Consider the following 21,461-nt stretch of genomic DNA (forward strand, 5'->3'; position numbering starts at 1 on the left):
TATGGTGAAAAAGTAGGATTTTAGAGCTTATGTCTTTATTTACCTAGTATATGGTTGTCTTGGGGCTGGAGAGATAGCTCAGCAGTTAAGAGCACTGCCTGTTCTTCCAAAGGTCCTGAGTTCAATTCCCAGCAACCACATGGTGGCTCACAACCATCTGTAATGAGATCTGGTACCCTCTTGAGGAAGAGACCTGGCCACTTGTCCTCATCAACTTAGAACATGATTCAACAGAACTGCCATAATACGGGCTGCCCGTGAACGCTTCAGCATTGCCAGCGTATACATTTCATCATTCACACGGATGTCTTGTTGTAATATAAGCGGCAGGGCTGCGACCCCGGCACCCAGCCGCCTGCATGGCTAGCTTATGCCCCGAAATAATTACACGGAAACTGTATTCTTTTAAACACTGCTTGGCCCATTAGCTCCAGCCTCTTATTGGCTAGCTCTTACATATTGATCTAACCCATTTCTAATATTTCCTGGCTTACCAGGAAAGATCTTAACCTGCGTCAGTCTGGAGTGGGAGAATCATGGTGACTCCCTGACTCAGCTTCTTTCTCCCAGCATTTTGTTCTGTTTACTCCACCCACCTAAGGGTTGGCCTATCAAATGGGCCTAGGCAGTTTCTTTATTAATTAACCAATGAAAGCAACAGATTAATACAAGACCCACCTCCATCAATGTCTTAATCACTGTTCTATTGCTGTGAAGAGACACCATGCAATACTTACAAAAGAAAACATTTAACCAGGGACTTGCTTACCGTTTCAGAGGTTTAGTTCATTATCATCATAGCAGACAACACACAGGGCACTGGAGCAGTAGCTGAGACCTACGTCCTGATCCACAGGCAGAGAGAGAGAGAGAGAGAGAGAGAGAGAGAGAGAGAGAGAGAGAGAGAGAGAGAGAGTGCTGGGCCTGGTATGTGCTTTTGAAACCTTGAAGTCAAACCACAGTAACACACTTCCTCCAACAAGGCCACACTCTCAATCCTTCTAATCCTCAAATAGTGCCACTCCCTGGTGACTAAGTATTCAAATATATGCACACACCTATGGGGACCATTCTTACTCAAACCACAATGGGCACGTGCAAATGTCACTGTGGGCACATTCTTTTAACTTGTCAGAATTAGACTGGTCATTTCCCCTGGATTTTTTTGATAAACCATACTATGCTTCTGCAGGATCCAAGTGGGATCAAAATTGTATTAATTTCACTTGAAAACTTGGGCTCAGAACAGAAGAATTCTGACATGAAACCTTGTCTCCTTCTTCCTTTCTTCCCAGGAGGGAGAAACATGGGTTCTCACTGAAAACCCCCTCGCTGCAGCTGACAGCTCTCTGCCTTTTCTTCTCTCCTCCAGTTGAGAGCAACTCATCTCTATTTCCTATTCAGTAATCCTGAAGGACTTGACAATTGTCAGCAAAACCACCGGAGCTCTCCTGGCACTTCTCAGATCCAGCCTTTCAGAGTTTTGTCATTTGTTTAGCTTTTCGGGATTCTAGTGTCCTTCCCCTGATCAACCACTGGCAATAGATAATCCCACAGAGACTGCTCTTCTCACCTCGTAGAAAGGAAGAACATTAAAGAGCATGGTTTCCTCTCCTCTAGACTTCTTCTCTGGAACTTCTCAAAGTGTTAATGTGTAGCAGGAAACAAAGACATGGTAGGGGCCCATGACTGAGAAACATGCCACTTGGGTAGACTTCCTAGCTCTCCGATTTACAAACTGGGTGATCTAAGAAATTATTTAACCTCTCTGTACCTCATTTTCCTGCACTGTGAACGAATACAACAGCCTCCCCTTAAGTTAGTCTATGAATGAAGTGAATAGGGTGTACACAAAGCACTTAGATTTACCATGCTGCAAATGACAACTGTCACAACTGTTAGCTAAGTTTCAAAACCAGCTAGCTGTTGCTTGTACCATGATCTAGGGGCCTGATCTGAGTTCTAAAAGTCTATTCATAGCAAGTGAAAAGGCCAGCCCAATATCTTGTTATTTTATAGTAATGTGACATGTTTCTCATACCTGTGAGGTGTTAGTACAATAGTACTATGATTCTTAAATTACCATTCCCTTTATTTTCAAAGCCCTGGTTGCCTTTGCTCCTTGTGGATGTATGAATGAGGAAAGTGATGTTTACATTTTCCCTTGTATGTATGTTTGTCACCTGGGCAGCAGTCTATAGACAGAGGAACCAACCACTTCAGTGTGCCTGGGACTGAGAAGGTTCTGGAAACAACGAATTTTCACTGCTAAAACTAGGAAGACCTTTTGCCAGCTTAGCCTTACAGCTATTACATAAGCCGATGTAGATCCACGAGAAAAGGATGCGGTGGTGCTGATCTCATTAGATACAAACAGGCCTTGCTATAACACCTGCTGCCTTGACTGTCTTTCTCCTGTGCTAGGGTCAAGCACAAAGCTTGGCATATACTATAGTCTCGTATCCTCTGCCACTGAGTCACACATCTAGCTTGGGTTTTGGAGTCAATTGATTCCTTGTAAGAATCCAAGGAGCACATCTGTACTGAAATCATTCATTCCAAGTGGCAAGTATCAAGGCTTCGTCTTTACCATGATCGTGCTCTTTCTAGGATTTCTTCCTCAATTTATGCTTTTCTATTTCCCTCTGCTCAATTTTGTACTTGTTATTTTTTCTTTTAGGTCAACTCAGATCAAAACATACTCATGGGATAATGCCCAGGTTATCCTGGTTGGAAACAAATGTGACATGGAAGATGAACGGATCATCTCAACTGAGAGAGGGCAGCATTTAGGAGAACAGCTTGGTAAGACACAACTTAACAAGAAAGAAAGCTTCATAATTGACACACTGAACAGAGTCATAGGAGTGTGTGTGAGAGTGAGTGTGTGTGTGTGTGTATGTGTGAAAAGTTTGTCAAGAGACCTTGAAAAACAACAAGACCCGTGTAAATCACAAGTAAATTTCCTCTCATTATCTGAAGCTTTGGTCAAATTCAAGCACAATTAGAAACAAAAGTGATAACAAGAACTTTGGTCTTAGCTCAAAATAAAAGACAAAAACTTCTAATTGTTATTTCATGAGAATTACAGGTCTGCCTTTCCTATTTCTTCATTTTGTTTTGTTTTAAGCCACACACATCATTTTGCATTGACTTGAGTACTTTATTGTGATCATTATTGTTCTCAAGTTCCTGTTAAGGAGAGTAATAGCACAGAATAGGTTCAGTCCTAGATCTGGGCTTCAGGAAATCAATGATGAGCCATGGTACTGTTTAAAAACTATTTAGGGCTCAATATCATCTCTTGAGGGTGCATATCATAACCTATCCCCACTTAACAGAACCCTTAGAGATAATATCCAATTGGAAGGTGTAACAGAGCTTTAGAAATGCCCATTTGAAACACAAAACATACCCGATGAGGAAATTGCCATGGTGGCTCTGGGAGAATTTCAAGAGAGATTTGCAGCTGATTGATTCAAGACATATGTATTCAATACCTATTCTTTGTCTTCTATTGCATCAGACAATGGAGAGGATGCAAATAATAATGATAATGTGGGATCACATGGCAAGATTAAAGGAACATACAGTGAAACTAACAAGGAAACCAGAACAGGTCAATGAGGTGTCTATGATACAGAAGGCAGAGACAAGAGGAAAGCCACAGGTCAAAGTAGGAGGGAACAGGTAGACAGAGAACACTGCTAGGTGGACCTATGGGACCAGGAGTGGGACAGGAGGTAGGGGATAAGCAAGCAGAGAAGACACCTAGGGAGAGGGCGGGTGGGACTAAGCAGTGCCGCTTGGAAGAGGCAATTGATAGAGAGGATGGCGAGAAGATGGGTTAAATAGCAAGACTCGTTTTGAAGGATCCCTAAAGAAGAAGAAAAAAAATTAAAGCCAGTAAAAGCAAATGAGTCTTTGTGAGTAAGAGTCACAGAGGAGTCCTGCTACCTAGTGTGCACATACATAGAGAGAAGATGACCAACAGGTCACAAAGCACGTTGACACCAGATGACACAGTCACTCTCCTCTGCCTCTCACCGCTTTGCCTCTTCGGTAATGATGGCCTCAGCTCACAGTTGATCCCAGTAATGAGTCAGACCAAATTTGAAGACCACAGCCATGTCAAGGACGATCTAAGCTTTGCCCTATTATTGGAAGCGTGGACTGTGGAAGCACAGTGGGTCAGTCTACCACTGGGAGATCTCAATAGCTGAGCAGAGTCTATTCTCCAAGCTTTATGATTTTCTTGCGAGATCAATGACCTCATTACACTGAAGGCTGTCACCGGATGACTACAGGATGCTTTCCATGAGACTTCCCTGCAACCAGCTATGAAAACATCACTAGGTTGATATTTAACCTTGCTATAAATGCTCATAGCCTCTACATTCTCTGTCCTAGGACCTCTCCACATGCCACCAGTGTTTGAGAGTCTTAGAAACTTGGTAACTTTTCCTACTACCTCAGGAGGTTAGGAGTGGACATGAGAGTGTCCTCTATATAAAAGAGATAGGGACTCTGAGAGGGCATTCCTGTGTGGCTACCTTAAGCTCCGTTTTCTTGCCCTGTACTTATCATCTAGCTAGACATCTGCCTGGAGGAAGGAAGGACTCTGCAGAAGCAGGCTGTCTTTATAAATAAAGTTCAAAACTATTTGGCTCCAGGAAAAATAGAGTAACATCAAGAGCTACTCAATGGCATTGTCAAAAACTTTGTTTATCCATCTAATAAACCACTTGGCTGTGGAGAAGATCAGGTATGGAAAAGATGTTAGAATGACAGAAGTACTTCTTTAGATACTTGCAGTAGCACACACACATGTCACACATTTCAAATGTCTTTTAATAAATAAAGACTGCATGAAGATCTGAGAGTAAAACAGTCTCACTGGTCAACCTTACAGACACACCTTTCATCCCAGTAGCCACACTAGTTGCCACAGAAACCGGTGGTACATGCCTTTAATCCCAGCCCCAGAGAAGATTATAAAATGGGAGGAGACAGCTCTCAACACAGTCTCCTTCTGAGATTCAGGAGGCAGGGTCACCATTTCAGACTGAGATCGAGGTAAGAGTCAGTGGCTGGCTGTTTTGCTTTTCAGATCTTCATGTTGAACCCCAATTTCTTACCCTGAGATTTTATTAATCATATTTCACATACACACGCACACACACACACTCACATGCCCCCTGCATTCACTGCACAGATGTGGGAAAATTTCTCAAATTGTGAGACAGATGGATTTTATGCTCCTGTGCCAATTCTTCCAATAGTCTCTAATTGATTTTTTTTTTTTGGCTCTTCAGTCAATAAAACTCACCAGTTGTCATAGAAACCTGCAAATGTACCTTCTTGGAGAATCATTTACCTCATGAGTGGTTCATTCTCATCACTACACACCCTCTACAAACAATTCAGAGAGACAATTCTAAAAACTAATAATTCTCTTAATCTAAATAGCAAGCTTTTGAGGGATTATATTTTTAAAATATTAGCAATAAAATTCTATTTCCTGGAGATTAGGCATGTTTTAAGGTTATTTCCACATATTGGCACGTGATTCAAAACACCAGCTTTATTTATCTGTTTATGGTTAACTCTCCATTACTGATGTCTATCTTTGTATCATTTGCTCATCCAAATGAGGAGACTGGACAAAACTGTACTATAGCTGAGATCTTTGTAATTTTGCGGGGATGGGCTGCTCTTGCAAGTCTGATTTAATGTTTAGGTCACCAAACGTTTAGTAAGTGTTTATAAAATTCTGGGTACTTGGTAATTGATCTGGTAGATGACCTTACCTTCTAGAAACAACCATCACAGAGCCTGTGAGTGGACAGTGAACATTTCCCTGCCATCCTTCTCCTGCATGTTTTCTTCCATTGGCCCTGAGAAGTAGTCCCTCATCATTAACCCTGGCACTCCCCATCCCTTCACCATGTCCATTGCTGTGTTCCCTCTCCTGGGTTTCCTCTTCCCTCTGCTTCTTACATCCCTAGCCCACCACACTTCTCCCTACACACTTCCTTGAAGTTCTCATTCACTCTGAGGCTTTATCAACCTAAAAACAGACAAATCACGTCCCCAGCAGCGAACCCATGATTCAGATTCAGGTCTCTACTTCTAGCTGAATGAACTGGGGTTTCAAATGAATTTATCAACACCAACATCAAATACCTTCCCCCACAAACTTTCAAAATTAAAACCTAGGAAGTTACACTACAAGCAAAAATGTTACTTTTACATATCAGTATTTTTATTCTTACCATACTAACTTCCCTGGTGGGAGTGTTTGAAGAGGGTGAATCCCTGCCCAAGCTGAACATGATCCTCAAACTGACATTCTCCCCATGCGCTTCCAAGCATTTAATCTACTACAGTGAAACCTGTAACAACATCTAAAATGCTTTGTATTTTAAAATTCTATAGTTAAATGTTGTCAGTTATAAGCAGATTCCATCTCATAACCTAAGTTTTAGATAGGAAAACCATTAAACGTTCAATGAAATAAAAGTAAAGATAAAGGGAAAGATAGAATTTTTCTTCAAATAAAATTAATTTACCTTGGAGAAAAAAAACAACAACAAAAGCCACAACCTAGTGGAAAAGAGTTTGTGTTGCCTTAAAATTAAAGTGAGAAGCTCAGTACTTTAACTGTTTTTATCATCTCTGGAGGGAAGGTTGCCTAAGTCATCCAACACAAGTCAAAGAAACACTAAAGAGAAATTAAAGTTCTTCCCGGAAAGAACTAATTATATTTATTAATAGTTTCTGAGGATACAATTTTGATATGTTTTAATTTATGTTAATATTTCTAATAAGGCAAATAATGGATAAAATCCCCAGTGACTTTGCATTCAAGTAATTTCATGGTCTGTGAGGCCAAACTGCTCAATTTCAGCATCTTCCAGAGACACCCTATAACGCTTTCTGACAACCACAATATATACACACATTTTACCATCTTTCTAAGCTAGACTATTTTCTTCCCTTTCTTTTGTCATTTAATTATTTTTTGTTTCAACTACTTATTTGATCACCATTCTTAACGCTTTCTATGTTGTAGAGCTTCAAGTATGATTTCTATATCAGAAATGCTTTCCAATATATGAAGAATACATAAAGCAAACAGGAGGAGAACAGAGATGTGAGCTGTCAGTTTATCCTGAAAGAAGGGGCCTGCAGTGCAATGGTTGGGCAGCTTCTTCTGGAAGGGATACAGAAAGACACCTTCTCTATCTGTGAATTCTAAGCCACAGGTATTTGATAATTCCTGGCTTAAGTAAACAATTCTTTTAAGGGAATCATCTTTTAAGATGGGAAAAGGCAAAGCTGTGGAATGAGGTAGTCTTTCAAGCAGCAGCACCCCTTGATGTGTGAAGGGGACCAGGCAGAATATGTCATTGTTTTCCAAAAGATAAAGATAAATCAACCGAGGCAAACCCCAGCACTAGCAGATGGGACTTTCCTCTTTGGACTATTTCTCCTGGGCTCCTGTGTCCTTGAAGAAAAGAGACCTGAAGGATATGAAGCATCACTACCATTTAGTTGGGAAAGTCTATCTGTGAACCTCAGTAACCCTGATTCTAGTTGTAACTGAGCCTGGTGACCCCAGGGTACTGATTTCTACTTTCTTACTCTCAATTTGTTCTTGAAACTCCCGGCTCTCATTGCTAGCCAAGGTAGGAGAGAGAACGGAAGGAACCGTGTGTGCAGTTGTCCACTTGTGGGAGCTCTGAGCTTTTGGGACCTTTGGACTGACCCTAATTAATAGCCACTAGGGTAAAGATAACAGCCATCTGTCCCTGAGGGCTAAGCTCTACTCCAGACATTATAACTTGAGTTATGGAATAGATTTTCACTGGATTTCATTTCATCTCAAAGCCCAAGAGAAAATCAGGGTATGTGACTCATAAGTCTATTTAAGCTCTTCTCCTGAGTCCTGTGATCATCCAATGATTCCATGATCCCATGACAGAAGTCAGGAAGGATTTGGTTCTTACTGAGAATGTTTCTCCTAAATACAGTCTCACTCATGTTCAAATTTTCTCCTTCAAAATATACCCATCAAATCAGTACAGACATTGTCAAGGAGACCGGGAAGATCAAAAAAAAAAATTGTGGACTGAGTTGTTGTTCATCAGTCCGGTAAGGCTCAGAGAAGTCCACTGGGACTTCATTAAAATCTGTTGAGCTAAAGCCAGCAAGCCAAGAATTCTTTCTGAACTGCCAAGGAGTCACGCCATGAGATTGCGTCTTGATGGACAAGGGAGGCGGTTGCTTCACAATGAAATTTGGGAAGGTGATACAGAATGATTTTCATTTGTTCATTCCTTCAACCTTTCGTTTTTCCATTCAGTGTTGTTGAGCACTCATCATTGGTTAGACACAGGTGGTTCCAGTTTATAGAGGGCCACAAACGCAATGGCTTTCACAAGCCATCCTGTAGGTCTCCAACAGAATTGAAGACCCAGTTTTAGAGGAGGTCAAGAGATGAAAAACATCCCCATTCAGAGGCATGGAGAAAGGCCACACTGACAGTGTTTGCAGCTGGCTTGAAGGGAAAAAAAAAAAACCCAGGATTTTCATGGATGGACAAAGAGGTGATGTTACCTGTATGAAGAAGAGCCCATGTGCTAGAGAGTTCTAAACCCATATAAAAGTGGCCTGTCCCAGACTGAAAAGACTGGGATTGGCTGTGCACATTCTTCAGAATCAGTGCCAGGTTTAAAGAATGGAATGGCAAGACTGGATTTAATTTCAGACTAAGTACAAAGATAGCATTTCTAAAATTGGGGTATTTAATGTCAGGAGAAGTATAGGAAGAAAGTATTATACATATTTACCTATATCTCTACATCAATTTTTCATTTGTTGGGTGCTGTTCCAATAGTACAATAGATAGCTTATAAGGCTAATCCTCATGTGTGAGAATAGCATTGAATCATTTTAAAGCTGGATTATATAATAGTAAATATCCTGAGGCCACTGTGTAAAGAGTAGATTGGAGGTAATGGACAGGAAGCTTGGAGTCCAACAGACACAGAGCATCTCACAGGGGCATGCATGGCCAAGGTGTAAATCAAGCATCAGTTCTGCATGTACTACAGCATTACTTGGGGAACATTAAAAAATCTGACCAGAACTGTAACATAAACATGTACACAAAAAGCAAACAAACAAACAAAAAACCCAGAATCTCTGAAAATGGGGCATGCTCTAGTTGTCTTTCTGTTTCAGTGATAAACACCATGACCAAGAGCAACTTGAAGAAGAGCTTGTTGGGTTTAGTGATTCTAGTCAGTCACCCAGGGAAGAGAAGGCAGGAACCTCAGGCAGGAACAGAAGCAGAGCCATGTTGGCTTACTTCTTACCTGCTTCCTCTGGGTTGTTCAGACATCTTTTCCATATAAACCAGGCCAGCCTAACCAAGGTAGTACTAGCCACAGTCAGCTGGGCCTTCCTAGGTCAATTTGCAATCAAGAGCATGCCCAGAGGCCCATCTGATGCAACAAATTGGTCAAATGAGATTAGAGCACCTATGTACATGTCAAACTGACAAAAACTGTGAGAGTCCATTCCTTGGCAGTGTGAATACAAAAGCACATATGCAACCCTGAGGACAGACACCCCTCAAGATGACAGTCTAAATGCTTCCGTAACTTTGACTCACAGACAGTTGCAGGGCAATGGAAACTTGAAGGTCCTTTAGCAGCATGGGGACTTAATGTTGCATAATGCAAGTAGCCACTCCTGTTCTTTTCTGTGAAATTAGGTAAACTTCTGAAAAGTTGTTTCCATTATCTATTTTTGTACGACATAAGAAATTTACATGAGAAAGCAAGGCTAATCATAAGATCCAGCCACCGAGACTCTCTCTATAGTCGCATTGTCAACTACTGTTTCAGTGGTTGGCAAGCGCATCACACACACACACACACACACACACACACACCTACCTAATCTCATTTTATAGCCATCAGCTTCTCATAACAGTGTGCGTTCTACTTACCAAAGGTCATTTAGTAGCCACAGCACCAAAACTGCAGACCCATAAGCAGCCAGTGACAGGCACACTCCCATCCTGGTCATTTTTCAAGCTGAGACCATAACATTGCCTTCAGGCATTCCAGTTTAATGAAGGTTGATTTCCCCCCTTCTACCTAAAAAAAAATTGTTTTCCCTTTGCCCTTGCAGAATAATTCCACAATAAAACTGGGCTGAAGAGTCAGCAACTCTAATGGTGCACAGCATCACGCCAACATCTATTTTTAAAACTCAAACCACCTGCTCCACATTTGCGCTGACTGCTCTTCAGCAGTTTTTAAAGATTTATTTAAATCTTAATTGTAGTGTTTATGAAAGAAGGGGATTGCCAACTTCTGGAATTGGCAGGGAGTCCCGGCAACGCTATTTAAATGTTCTAAGTACCTGGCTGCACACAGTTGTCTGTGGAGACGTGCAGACACCCCGCTATTGTTTCTGCTGGCTCACATTCTTTCTGGCTAAGTTTTCCCATGAGGTAGAAAATAGGTCAAGGGTACTCTACAATGTGTTGGGTATACTTAGATGTAGTTACATCTGCGTATTAGCAAAAGAAGGGACTTCTGTTTCCTTTTTCTGGTGCTTTGAGTTTGTCGTGTCTTATTAGCTCTTGATCTATGTTTCATAATTCTAGGGATCCCTGTCCTCCTTACTGGCAACTGAAACTCATTCCGCAGAGAATATTCTTCATGACTGGAGAGACCTTACGTCCTATGCATCCCACGTTGCTCACAATGGTTTCTGCTGATGCTCACATCCCAATAACCACACACAGCACTCCCTCCAAGTTCAAAAGCCTTTCCCTTTGAATAACAAGTAGTCTAGCCTGGCTCAGGGCACCACACCCTACAGCACCTTTAAGTAATATACCAAATTTTCTCTTTGATGTCAGGGCTCAACCTCATACACACCCCAAGACCTTTGCAAATCCCAGTATTTACCATCACTTTCTATAGTCAACAAAGCTAGCCTGTGTAGCCTTTTCTAGGCTATTTCTTACTATTTCAAATCAATATTTGGCCCCGGGAAATCCCCATTCCTTCCAAGAGCCACAGTCTGCAAAACTGTGTTTTCGTTGAAGATCTTCAGTCTCTCATCCTATGTGTCCATCCTCTTGTTTTCTTCCTTGAATCTGACTCAGAACCCATGTTGGTTCTTTATCTCAGGATAATAAGACTAATTTCCCCTTCTCGATCATACACATATATCTTTTGATTTAAAAATATTTAAATATTTGAAATGATATTTAAAATGAATCTGGTTCCAGGTAATAAAGATTTGTATAAGCCAGGTGGTGGTGGCACAGGCCTTTAATCCCAGTACTCAGGAGGCAGAGACAGATGGATTCCTGTAAGTTTGAGGCCAGCTGGGACAACAGAGTGAGTTCCAGGCCTGCCAAGGTTGCAAAGATAGACCCTGTCTTGAAAACAAACAAACAAAACAAATAGATAGATAGATAGATAGATAGATAGATAGATAGATAGATAGATATCTGTATAAATGGCTGATCTTGTGTTTCTTTTTTAAGTAGCACAAAATGCTAAGAACAATGTTACTAATATTTTAAAGTTGGATATAAGAAATGTAAATAGTATTTTAATTACCATTTTAATTACCAACTCTGTAAAATAAATGAATAAACAAGCAAACAAACAAAACTCATCTATATGAGTTCGATGTGTTCAGCATTGAAATTTGAAAAGGCTCAAATCCAGGATGTTCTGATGCAGCTGGCATAGGTCCAGCTCTGTTTATTAACTTTACACACTAGTGGGTGTGATTTCTTTCTCTCAGAGTAAAATTATCATAACTGAGAGCAGCAGAGAATAAACCCCACTAACTAACTCATGGGGGACTGATTTCTAATTAAAAAATGCCCCCAAGAAATGTAAATGCTTCACTTTTATGAATATAGATGTGTTTGACTTAACCATGGTAATATGTCCCAATAAACTTAACAGTAATTTGAAAACATTATAGAGACTAGAAATGATGTTAGTACAGTTAGCCTATCAAACATCACAGATTAGTGGAGTCTTCCTTTAACATGCTCAGTACAGTTAAATCGGCCTACATCCAACATAAACCCTAAGTTATATTAATGTTGGGTATCTCATGTAATTTACTAAGTACTGATCTGAAATTTAAAAATAGCAACACTTAACAAATTGTCAGCCAAACTGTCCCAGTGATGTTTTCTTATTCTAGTGATTGCTTCTAGTGACAGGCATACGACATTCAGGGAAATGCCATTGAGTAGGATGGGCTCGCTCATCCTCTTGGAGTGTGCAGGCAAAGCTACGCCCATGCGGTTTCATACATACCCATCTCCAGTCTTCTAGATTACAGTAGACAGTGATTGCTCTCTTGCCCCGGCTTTTTTCCCTTCCTCTTCTATAGATGCCCTCCATTATTCCCTGATAGTCTGCCTTGTGGCTTATTAGATCACTGGTAAGAGATAGATCATGCCCTCCATGCCAGAATCTAAGAGGCAGCCTTGATCCTTTATGAATTTTTGAAAGGGTCCCAGTCTCCCCAAAAGTCATTGGTAAGGTTATGTGTGGTGAGTTGCTCTTGTAGATTGCTAACTGTGTTTACTAGGATCCCAGTCTCCCCAGAAGTCATTGGTAAGGTTATGTAGGTGAGTTGCTTCTGTAGATTGTCTGCTATGTGCACTTGGTGGCACTTACTAACTTTATTCTCTGCAGGTGACTTCCTCTGGTCTCTCAAGCCCAAACCCCCACAGGACACTATTTGATGTTGGTGAATGCTCCTTCCCCATGCACATACGTGGTATTTCATCTGTGAAGGCTTTCAAGGAGACTTTCCTACTCTGTCCAGACACCATACCCTCTCCTGGCTTTTCTTTTGCCTTTAACTTTAATGTTTCCAATCACCCAGATTGGTTTTATTTGACAAGGAAGTGATTGTTTAAAGGAAAAATTCTAAAGCCTTCATTACCTTTTCATTTGCCAGGGTCCGAAGAGCAAATCATTCGCTTCCAGAGAATTTTTTTTCTAAATATAAACTGTCAAGAGAAGAGATGAATTAATTGCAATTTTCCGAATTTACAACCATAAAAGGGAAACTCATTCAAGTAAAGCTTGGCATAACTTTTCATGTCTACTCTGGACAGCCTGAGCTACCTGTGGATGGAAGTAGACTGAGGTTTTAGGAAGAACTTTCTGGCTTTTAGGAATTGCTAACGGTAAATTTGGCTAAAAGTACCAGACATAGTTGCATGAAAATATCTTTATGAAAGCCTCCACTCTGTAAATCAGTATATACCGGCAATAATTGTGGAGCATTAGAGCATAGCGTAGAGTCACGTGACTGTTCTTATGAAGCCCACAGAGGCTATTCTGTAATGTTAGGATCTAGCAATGACAGAAAACATAAACCAGACATTAGGAACATCCTAGAGGAAAGAACATGATCTGGGGAGCCAGACTTTAATCCTGGCCTTAATTTTCCATGTTGAGTCCGGGGTGTCATGCAAAGATGGGGACAGACTACCAAAGTCTAATAAACCAGAAGCAAACTTTATTTCAGAAACCAGATTCCAGGAAAAAAATAAAAAAATAAAATAAAAAATCTCCATGGGGCACAAAAAGCTTAGCAGGCAGCTGAGACCACAGCCAGAGATGGATTTTGTAAGGCTGTGGCAAAGGCCAGTTTCTGAACCCACCTTCTTATAGTAAGGTGTACTAAGCATTAGGTGTGAACAAAGGAATTTTTATCTTGAGGTAAAACGCAGATACAGGTTGCCTTTCTTTCCAGTCTCCATTTACAGAGTCTTTCAGTTAAACTAGTGTTTGTACTGATTGTCTTCCTTGGTACTTCCAGGCAGTGTTTTCTGAAGACCTGTGTGCTCCTCTCTGATGCTGCCAGGTTCACATTACAGGGATAATGCGTAACCCAGAGGTCATATATCTATCTCCTAAAAGTTGACTCAGCTCATATCTGTAGGCTAGCTCTCAGTTTGCAGAGAGATGCTTTGGCCTTGGAAATAGAGCTATGGGTTGTAAAGCGGAGTAACCCACTGTTAATAGTTAATCCTCGAGCTACTGAGAAAGCTGCTGACAGTCTGTTCTCATTCTCCTAGGCTTACAACTTTATATTTCTTCATTTCTACATTCTTATTTCTGGAATCTACATTGTTTACATTCTTATTCTTGGACCCTTCATTCCATATGTGTGATATATCTATATTTTTCAACTGTAATATGAATATTTCAAAGGCTACTTCATATAGTCTGGACCCAAAGCAAGAAAATTCAGGTAAAGTACACAGTACAGTGATTCCTAGAGATTTCCCATCTATGGATGTCACAATGAAACCTCATTAGTTCAGGCTCTGTTACCTGAAAATGTACTAAGATTTACTGCTCTGTTTCATGGGCGTCTCTTACAAAAAGTATAGCTTGCTAGTTGATAATGCATATAAATGCTATTACAAACTGAAAATCTTTTACAAAGAACAGCTATTAATGTTCATGTTGACAGTTCATTAATAGGCTGAGGTGGAAATTATCTCCTTTATCATTGAAAGCCTAATGAAATGTTAAGGAGTTGCAAAGAAAATGTGTGATGGACTTAAAGGAACAAATTCTACTTGGCAATGCATGGCACTTATTGCATACAAGCAGTAGCTCTTACATCATGAATGGCCCTTATCTCTCTGAAAGCTAACCCAAGAGAAACTTAGCTTTCCTACACTTTTAGAGACTTTATATTTTGAAAAAAAGAAGTCCAGAGTTATTAGAGGGAGTGGAACAATTTGACACTTCTTCCCATTTTTCAGAAACACCTCTCCTCATGGGTAAATAGAAATGCTTTGATTTTTTTCTCTTTTTTTGATAAAACAAATTGCCCATGAAGCAAACCTGCAAGGATATAATATGGAAGTCCGTGCTTGGTAAACTCCATCTAGAAATAATAGAGCTGACAAACTATTTACAAGTTCAGTCCCTTTATAACAGAGAACAAAGGAGTACGTGATTCTGTTCCCCACCATTTCCAATCTACCAGCTTCTCCAAGCCAATTAATAGCAATCAATCCTGTAATTAGCTAACATCTGCTGGACACCTGCTTCTACTAGATGCTGTGTCAGATACTTCCAGAAATTCCATATGGGATGAACAATTTAACTGGAGAGTAAAATGAACTTAGTAGAAGGGGCAGGCAGGGAATGGACAGAGACTTGCTCATTGGATGCAGAATTCCTCTTGGGTGTCACGAAGATGTTCTAGAATTGGGTTCTAGTGTTGGTACAGCATTTTATGCTAAAGGCTATGAATCAGACCCTTCAAAATGATTGCTATGCTGAATTTTACTTATGTAACTTTGGTAACCAGTATAAACCCATAACTAAATTCCAAATATATACTAGAAAAGAATTACCAGGGAGCTGGAACTGTTTAGGGTGAGTTGGCTTGCCAGGCAAGACCTTAGAGCTATTATCCAAGGGAACTCAGCTCTTTCTGGGAGACTTCAGACTGAAATGGCTACAGAGAATGAGCAAGTGAGATAAATAATTAATAAGTGAAGCAATCAGGTGTGAGATTTAAACATGATTTGCTGTACATCGGGTACATAGAGAAAGGTTTTTGCAAAAGCAGTGGGATGCTTTTCATGTTCTCTCGAACAAAGAAGCCCTTCTCTATGCAGCTGCCACTTCCCCACCAAGGATACAGATGTCGATACCAAGAAATCTAAAGAAGAGTGCAAAGACAATTGACAATTAAAACACAGGTTTCATGTCAGGGACAACAGGAAGGCCAGGGACAGTGGTCAGCCAGAGAGGAGCTCTGTCAAGTATGTCAGACACTGGCTCATTGGGTTGAGGACTCCAAGGTTTAATGACAGTCCCCAACCTTGATGATAAATAGGGAAAATCCTGACTAAAAATTCAAAGGTCTTGGCACCAGATGCAGCAATCGGCAAATTCTGTTTTGGCTGGGGAGAGAAGATGCACAGCGGGGTTTAGGGAGGATTCAGGGAGACTCAGATGGGAAGAGATGCAGTGGAGTAGCCTTTGAGTCATTTACCAGATGTGCAAGGGACAAGCTTGGTAGAAGTAGAGGTTTGGATGTAGAGGTGCAGATCTGAGAGCTGGGGGATGTCTGAGAAGGTACGGAGTGAATGCCCAGTTATGGAACTTCACTCAACAGAGAATGAGAAATTCCTGTAGCAGTGCAGACTCAACTCCAGCAAACTTAGGCAACCCCTTTCTTATCAGTGATGGAATCTGAGCATTTCTGGCTCAGAATGAGGCTAAACTAGAATGTGGAAGGTTAAGGGCAGGAAGGAGACCTTTTCTATTTAGCATTCCTCAACACTGTATGATGACCCTTGTCTAGGTTCTGAATCCCACCATCTGGTTAAGCCTGGGTGGCAACCGGAACTTGGGGCATGAAAGACCTGTCCAATTTGTTGTTGTCTATTTTTATCAGCATTAGCCTTGGGCCAAGCTCCTGTTCCAGCTTCCAGCTTCTTTCTTTGGCCATTCTTCAGGGAAGTGGGTCAAATCCTCATCCCTTCCCCCTCCTAAAGTCTGTCTTCTGGCTGGGCCCCAGCATGGGGCCAGCTAATATGACAGTTGGTCCTGCTGCTTTGAAGTCCTTATTTCTGGCCCAACTGTCACCTGCCTGGCAGCCCAGTGACCTTTTCCTGCAGTTCGGGTTCATCTGATTCCACAGGGAAAGTGAAGATGAGACCCTGTAGCTGCAACTCATGAAGAAATGGAAGATGAGATAGGAAAAACATCAGGAATGTAAGCAGTTGCCTGGTAGACATGAAATGGTTGCTACCGTACAGTTTTAGAAGGTACAGGGGGGCAGGATGTAATTATGATTTTCTCTCAAACCTGAGAGGTCAGAGAGCCCAGAGAGTGGTCAGCACTTCTTTCCTGGGGTTAATAAAAAAAAGGATTTAATAAAAAGAAACCTGCTATAGTGAAAAATAGTGTTTTACTATATGACGAAACTATTAACTTTTGGGAGGAAATTTAATATCATTTACAAAATTGAATAAACTCACCGGACAAAGGGTCTGAGAGAGAAATGGTTTAACACTCAATATTGGAAAAGTGGCTAACACAGGACAATAACAGTAGGACGCTGTGACATTTCAGTACTCCTCATGGCAAAGTAACAGCCTTAGAGCCTGCCCCCTCGATGAGCAGCATGCTTTTGGCCTCATGGCCCTGGCTTGTTTCCTGGTATGTAGCCATCTGAAAAACTACTAGGCTTCCCTGAGCTTTTCCTGCAAGGACCTTCAAGGAACAAGGTAGAGAACCATGGCAGCAGGCCAGGCCTGTGATACTAGCCACAAAACCTAGGGTTTGTGATGCCCCAGCTCACCAACAGTATCCTTCCAGATAGCTGGCTGCTCCTTCGGCTCTCCAAAGGTGATAGCAAGTGGGTTGGACTTAATTAGTGTCTGGATACGCCTGTCGTGGGTTTTAGAAAGCTCAAGAATTGTTCTTTCTAGGCCAGGCCCAGAACCCCCAGGCAGTAACGTGCTGACTGACTGGGACATGCGCTCTTCTGTGTTTGGAGCAATGCCACCTCTGCCAGAGAGCAGTTGGAAATGTTCTTCCTCAGGGAGAATGGGAAAGCATTCACTGAGAGCATCCTCTACTCAGCTGATGAAGACTCGTGGTATCATTACTAATGGTTGAGCATGTGGTATAAGGGGCAGGTGTCCAGGGCAAGGAGTTAAAACAGTGACTTTGTCAGGGGGTCTGCCAGGCTTCCTATGTCACTTTGGTCAACTTGATGGTGATGATCTGCACTTTCCTCGGCAGTGAACCAGAAACAAACTTTGAAAAAGGTTTTCTAAGACCCTAAGTTAGGGCTTCTTTGACTGGTGTGTTGCTGATCTTGGTGGGTAAAGGCTTCCAAGAACAAGAAGTTTTGGCAAGGTAGCTGAAGTAAAAATACCAAGATACTGGGAGGTAAAATCAGAGAGTCCCTGGAGCTCCTACAAGAATGAAGGCTCCATTGTTTCCATCTGTGCTTGTGAGTTTACACATGCCTGGACACAGGTAAGGGACGAGAATGGCTTCTCCCAGAGAGGTTTCACCTTTGTGGTTCAAATGGACACAGAAGTCGCACAATAAACTCCCATTTCCCCCCAGATCTAAATGACTAAATAACAGATTACTAAAAGCTAGGATTGCGTTCTTGTGCCCCCGCTGTTTAAACATCATGCTTTATGATAGATTTATGCTGTGGGTCACTGAAAAGCAGTTTCATTTTTCAGAACTTTCTGTAGCTGTTCTTTCTAGGCCATAAAACGATGTGGCTTCCATAATCCCATCGGGTATTTTAAATTGTTAGAAGAATGTATTGTTTTGTTCGCTGACACTCTCAGGTCCATTTAATCACCTTCAAACTATTTAAATTAATGAAAGTGTATGAGAATTATTAATTGCCCTAGGACTGATCCTAAATAGTAGTTCCCATCTTCAGACCACACAGAAAGGCAGAGAAGCCTGCAGGTGATTAATTAGTACTGTCCCTCTACCACTTACCAGCCAACCGAGGGAATGCTTAAACAAATCACTCATCCATTTGGGCTTTCATTTTCCTTAATCAGAAAACTAGAAAAATTGGTGCCAGCTCATGGATGAAATGAGTTAGAAATATTCCAAGTGCTTCCCGTATTCTCTGCACAGTGCTGACCGCTGGGAAAAATGCCCGTTTGTTGTCCCTAACACTGCTGCCGTCACACTTTCCAGCGTGCGTGGCGCCTTCACCCCCGCTTTCCCAACTGAGGGTCATGATAATGCTGTAAGACGGCAAAGAAAAGATCATAAATCAAAAAAGAAAGCTTTCAGATCAAAATTCGCTCATAGTATCAGATCTAGCATGTCAAAGCCGCAAGGTGGATCTTGCTGTCAAACCTGATGCCCTGAATTCAGTCCCCACATGGTAGGAGTGAGCAGATTCTTGCTTGTTGTCCTCTATCCTCCACACCCACAAACACACATGACCACATATGATAAAGTACAATAAATAGACAAAACCAATGAAGATTAAAAACCTAGCATGTTGACAGTGGCTGCCAAGGTACTTGGACTGGTAGTCCCCACATTCTCATCGTATGCTGACCTCCTCGCCATGCTGGAGAAAAGAATGCTGTTCTAGCACGCGGGTCTCCTAAATATTCTGTCCAGAGTAACTGCCTGCCCCTAGGACCCCACCATAATGTGGAGGCGGTCAGGACACTTTTGATTTTGTGGTCAGAGATCATGTTACTGTCCCCAGCTTACAGAGCAGCAGCATAAGGTGGCTTAAAGCCCAGATAAAGAGGGAAGTGAATCCACCTCCATCAGTGGCTCGGTGCTTCACGTTTGGCTCTCCCAACCACACTAACTTGTGGCAGAAGTGCTGGCTGAAATGACGGCTGAGCTGACACTGTAGCCGTGTCCCAGCTTTGTCCCGAATTCACAATTATTTTTCCTCTAAAGTTTCATCCAACGAGCTTACATCTTCACTGTATCATTGGAGCCTTCTGAACGATGTCTGTTTCCATTGATCCTGGGATGAAAGCTCCAGCCCCTAGAAAATAACAGGCAAAAGAGCTCCAATAATTAAGTAATGACATTGCTCAGAGGGTGCTTGCCTTGCTCTGGTCTGGATCCAGTGGGAAAGTGAATCATCCAACCCTAGGGACCGTGCTGACGTTAGGAAATTCAGCACTGCCCCTACCAGCTGGCCTTGTCTGAAGATAAAGAAATGTCCACTGCAAGAGAATAACAGGATCATTGTGCCTGCTGACAATAAAAAAATAAAAGAGAAACGGAAGCCAAAAATGGACTGAAACACCTCACGCTGATTTCTAGAACCTCACTCTACTGATGATTAACCTCCCAGCCCTGCAGTAACTCGCTCGGATCTTGTCAGGGCAGATGCTGAAACCTGGGTTTAATCATCTGATCAAATAGCACTGTCTAAAAATTAGAAATTGTAACTCATAAAAATCATTTATTTTCTCTTTCAATTCCCTTTCAGAAAATAAGTATTTTTGTTTGTTTTGTTTTGTAGTTATGGGGGTATTTGGACATAGATGCGAAGTATTAGGCTATGTTTTTTATTTTTGTACCAGGAACCAGGCATTTTTAAAAAAATCACTGGATTTAATAATTTTGAATCTTTGTGTCTCCTCTGAGATAGGACCAGATGCAACCAGAAGGATTTATAGGGTGTAAAATTGAGAATGGATTAGAAAAGACTTTCTGTGTTCTGCCCAACACATCCTAAATCAAGATTCTCCCCAGTGGACCAGACTTTGGCTGGCCAAGTGGGGAAGTTGCCATGGCAACTGACTGGCAAGCACAGCCAGTGGAATGTGAATGCAAACAATGGAATAATGATAACGTTGTGTGCAGAGTTGCACACCGAGGCTGCTTTCAGCAGGCACATCCCGGAAGTGGGAATTGTTCCCCCCCCCCCCCCCCCCACACACACACACGGTTTCCGTCCCCCTGTAGTTTTGTTTCTCATTTGAAATTTATTGTTCCTTTTCCCATTGATTCAAAAACTTTACTGCCATAGACAGACAGGTGAGGGAGAAGTCAGCCCCCACCAGATAGTCAGAGCAGCGTTAGGAAGACCTGCCTGGCTGCTGGATGAAAACCCAGCTCAAAACTGGAGCTTGAAACTGGCCAAGGGAATTCCGGTGACTCTTTTGCGCCACCTTGTGGTCCGTTAGATACAGTGCATGAAGTCTTTCCTTCAGACTCATGACCCACAGCCACTTGACAGAGGGAAAAAGTTAGTGAATGTGTGGGAACCTCATAGTCCCTCTCTCAGGAGAATACAAAGTGTCTTTTCTAAACCTTGAGAGAGAGAGAGAGAGAGAGAGAGAGAGAGAGAGAGAGAGAGAGAGAGAGAGAGAGAGAGAGAGAGAGAGAGAGAATGCAGAAATGAGAAAAGAACAAAAGTCTAAGTCAGGAGGGAGCTGTATGGCTCTGTTTTTCCAGAAGAGTCAGTCCTGTGGCTGAGCAGAACAATTCACACTGTGGTGGTCAGGAAACAGCACGGAGTAACTGGGGGAAATACACTATCCACGGACTCTCCATCAGTACTGGAGTCACACCAACTCAACCCCACCCATACCCTTCACCACCTCACAATAACGACACCAACTAAGTCAGAGTTCTTGCCACCTCATCAGACATGCCTAGTGCTTTGCTCCTAATCCAGTCAAGCCGACAGCCAAGAGTTAGGATAATGCCAGGGGCAGAAGCAAGAAGTTAGTGTCAGTGGACTGGCCTGGCCGGGGAGGGTTCTTAATGATACTTTTATTTTTTAATTATTTATTTATTTTTAAATTTTGTTCTGTTGTTTTTGAGATGGGATTTCTCTGTGTAGCTTTGGAACCTGTCCTGGAACTT

General features: G+C 41.8%; 1 protein-coding gene across 2 annotated transcripts in view; it reads left to right on the forward strand.

The window, feature by feature from the left end:
• Rab3c (RAB3C, member RAS oncogene family) overlaps positions 1-21,461 on the forward strand; it is a 186,855-nt gene that overhangs the window by 157,203 nt on the left and 8,191 nt on the right. For both annotated transcript variants that reach the window (XM_057789970.1, XM_057789968.1), the window contains exon 4: positions 2,681-2,805. In XM_057789970.1, the coding sequence (XP_057645953.1) occupies positions 2,681-2,805 (125 nt within the window). The remainder of the gene's footprint in view (positions 1-2,680; positions 2,806-21,461) is intronic.

Source organism: Chionomys nivalis, chromosome 15 (assembly GCF_950005125.1).
Source record: "Chionomys nivalis chromosome 15, mChiNiv1.1, whole genome shotgun sequence".
In the NCBI taxonomy this organism is placed as follows: Eukaryota; Metazoa; Chordata; class Mammalia; order Rodentia; family Cricetidae; genus Chionomys; species Chionomys nivalis.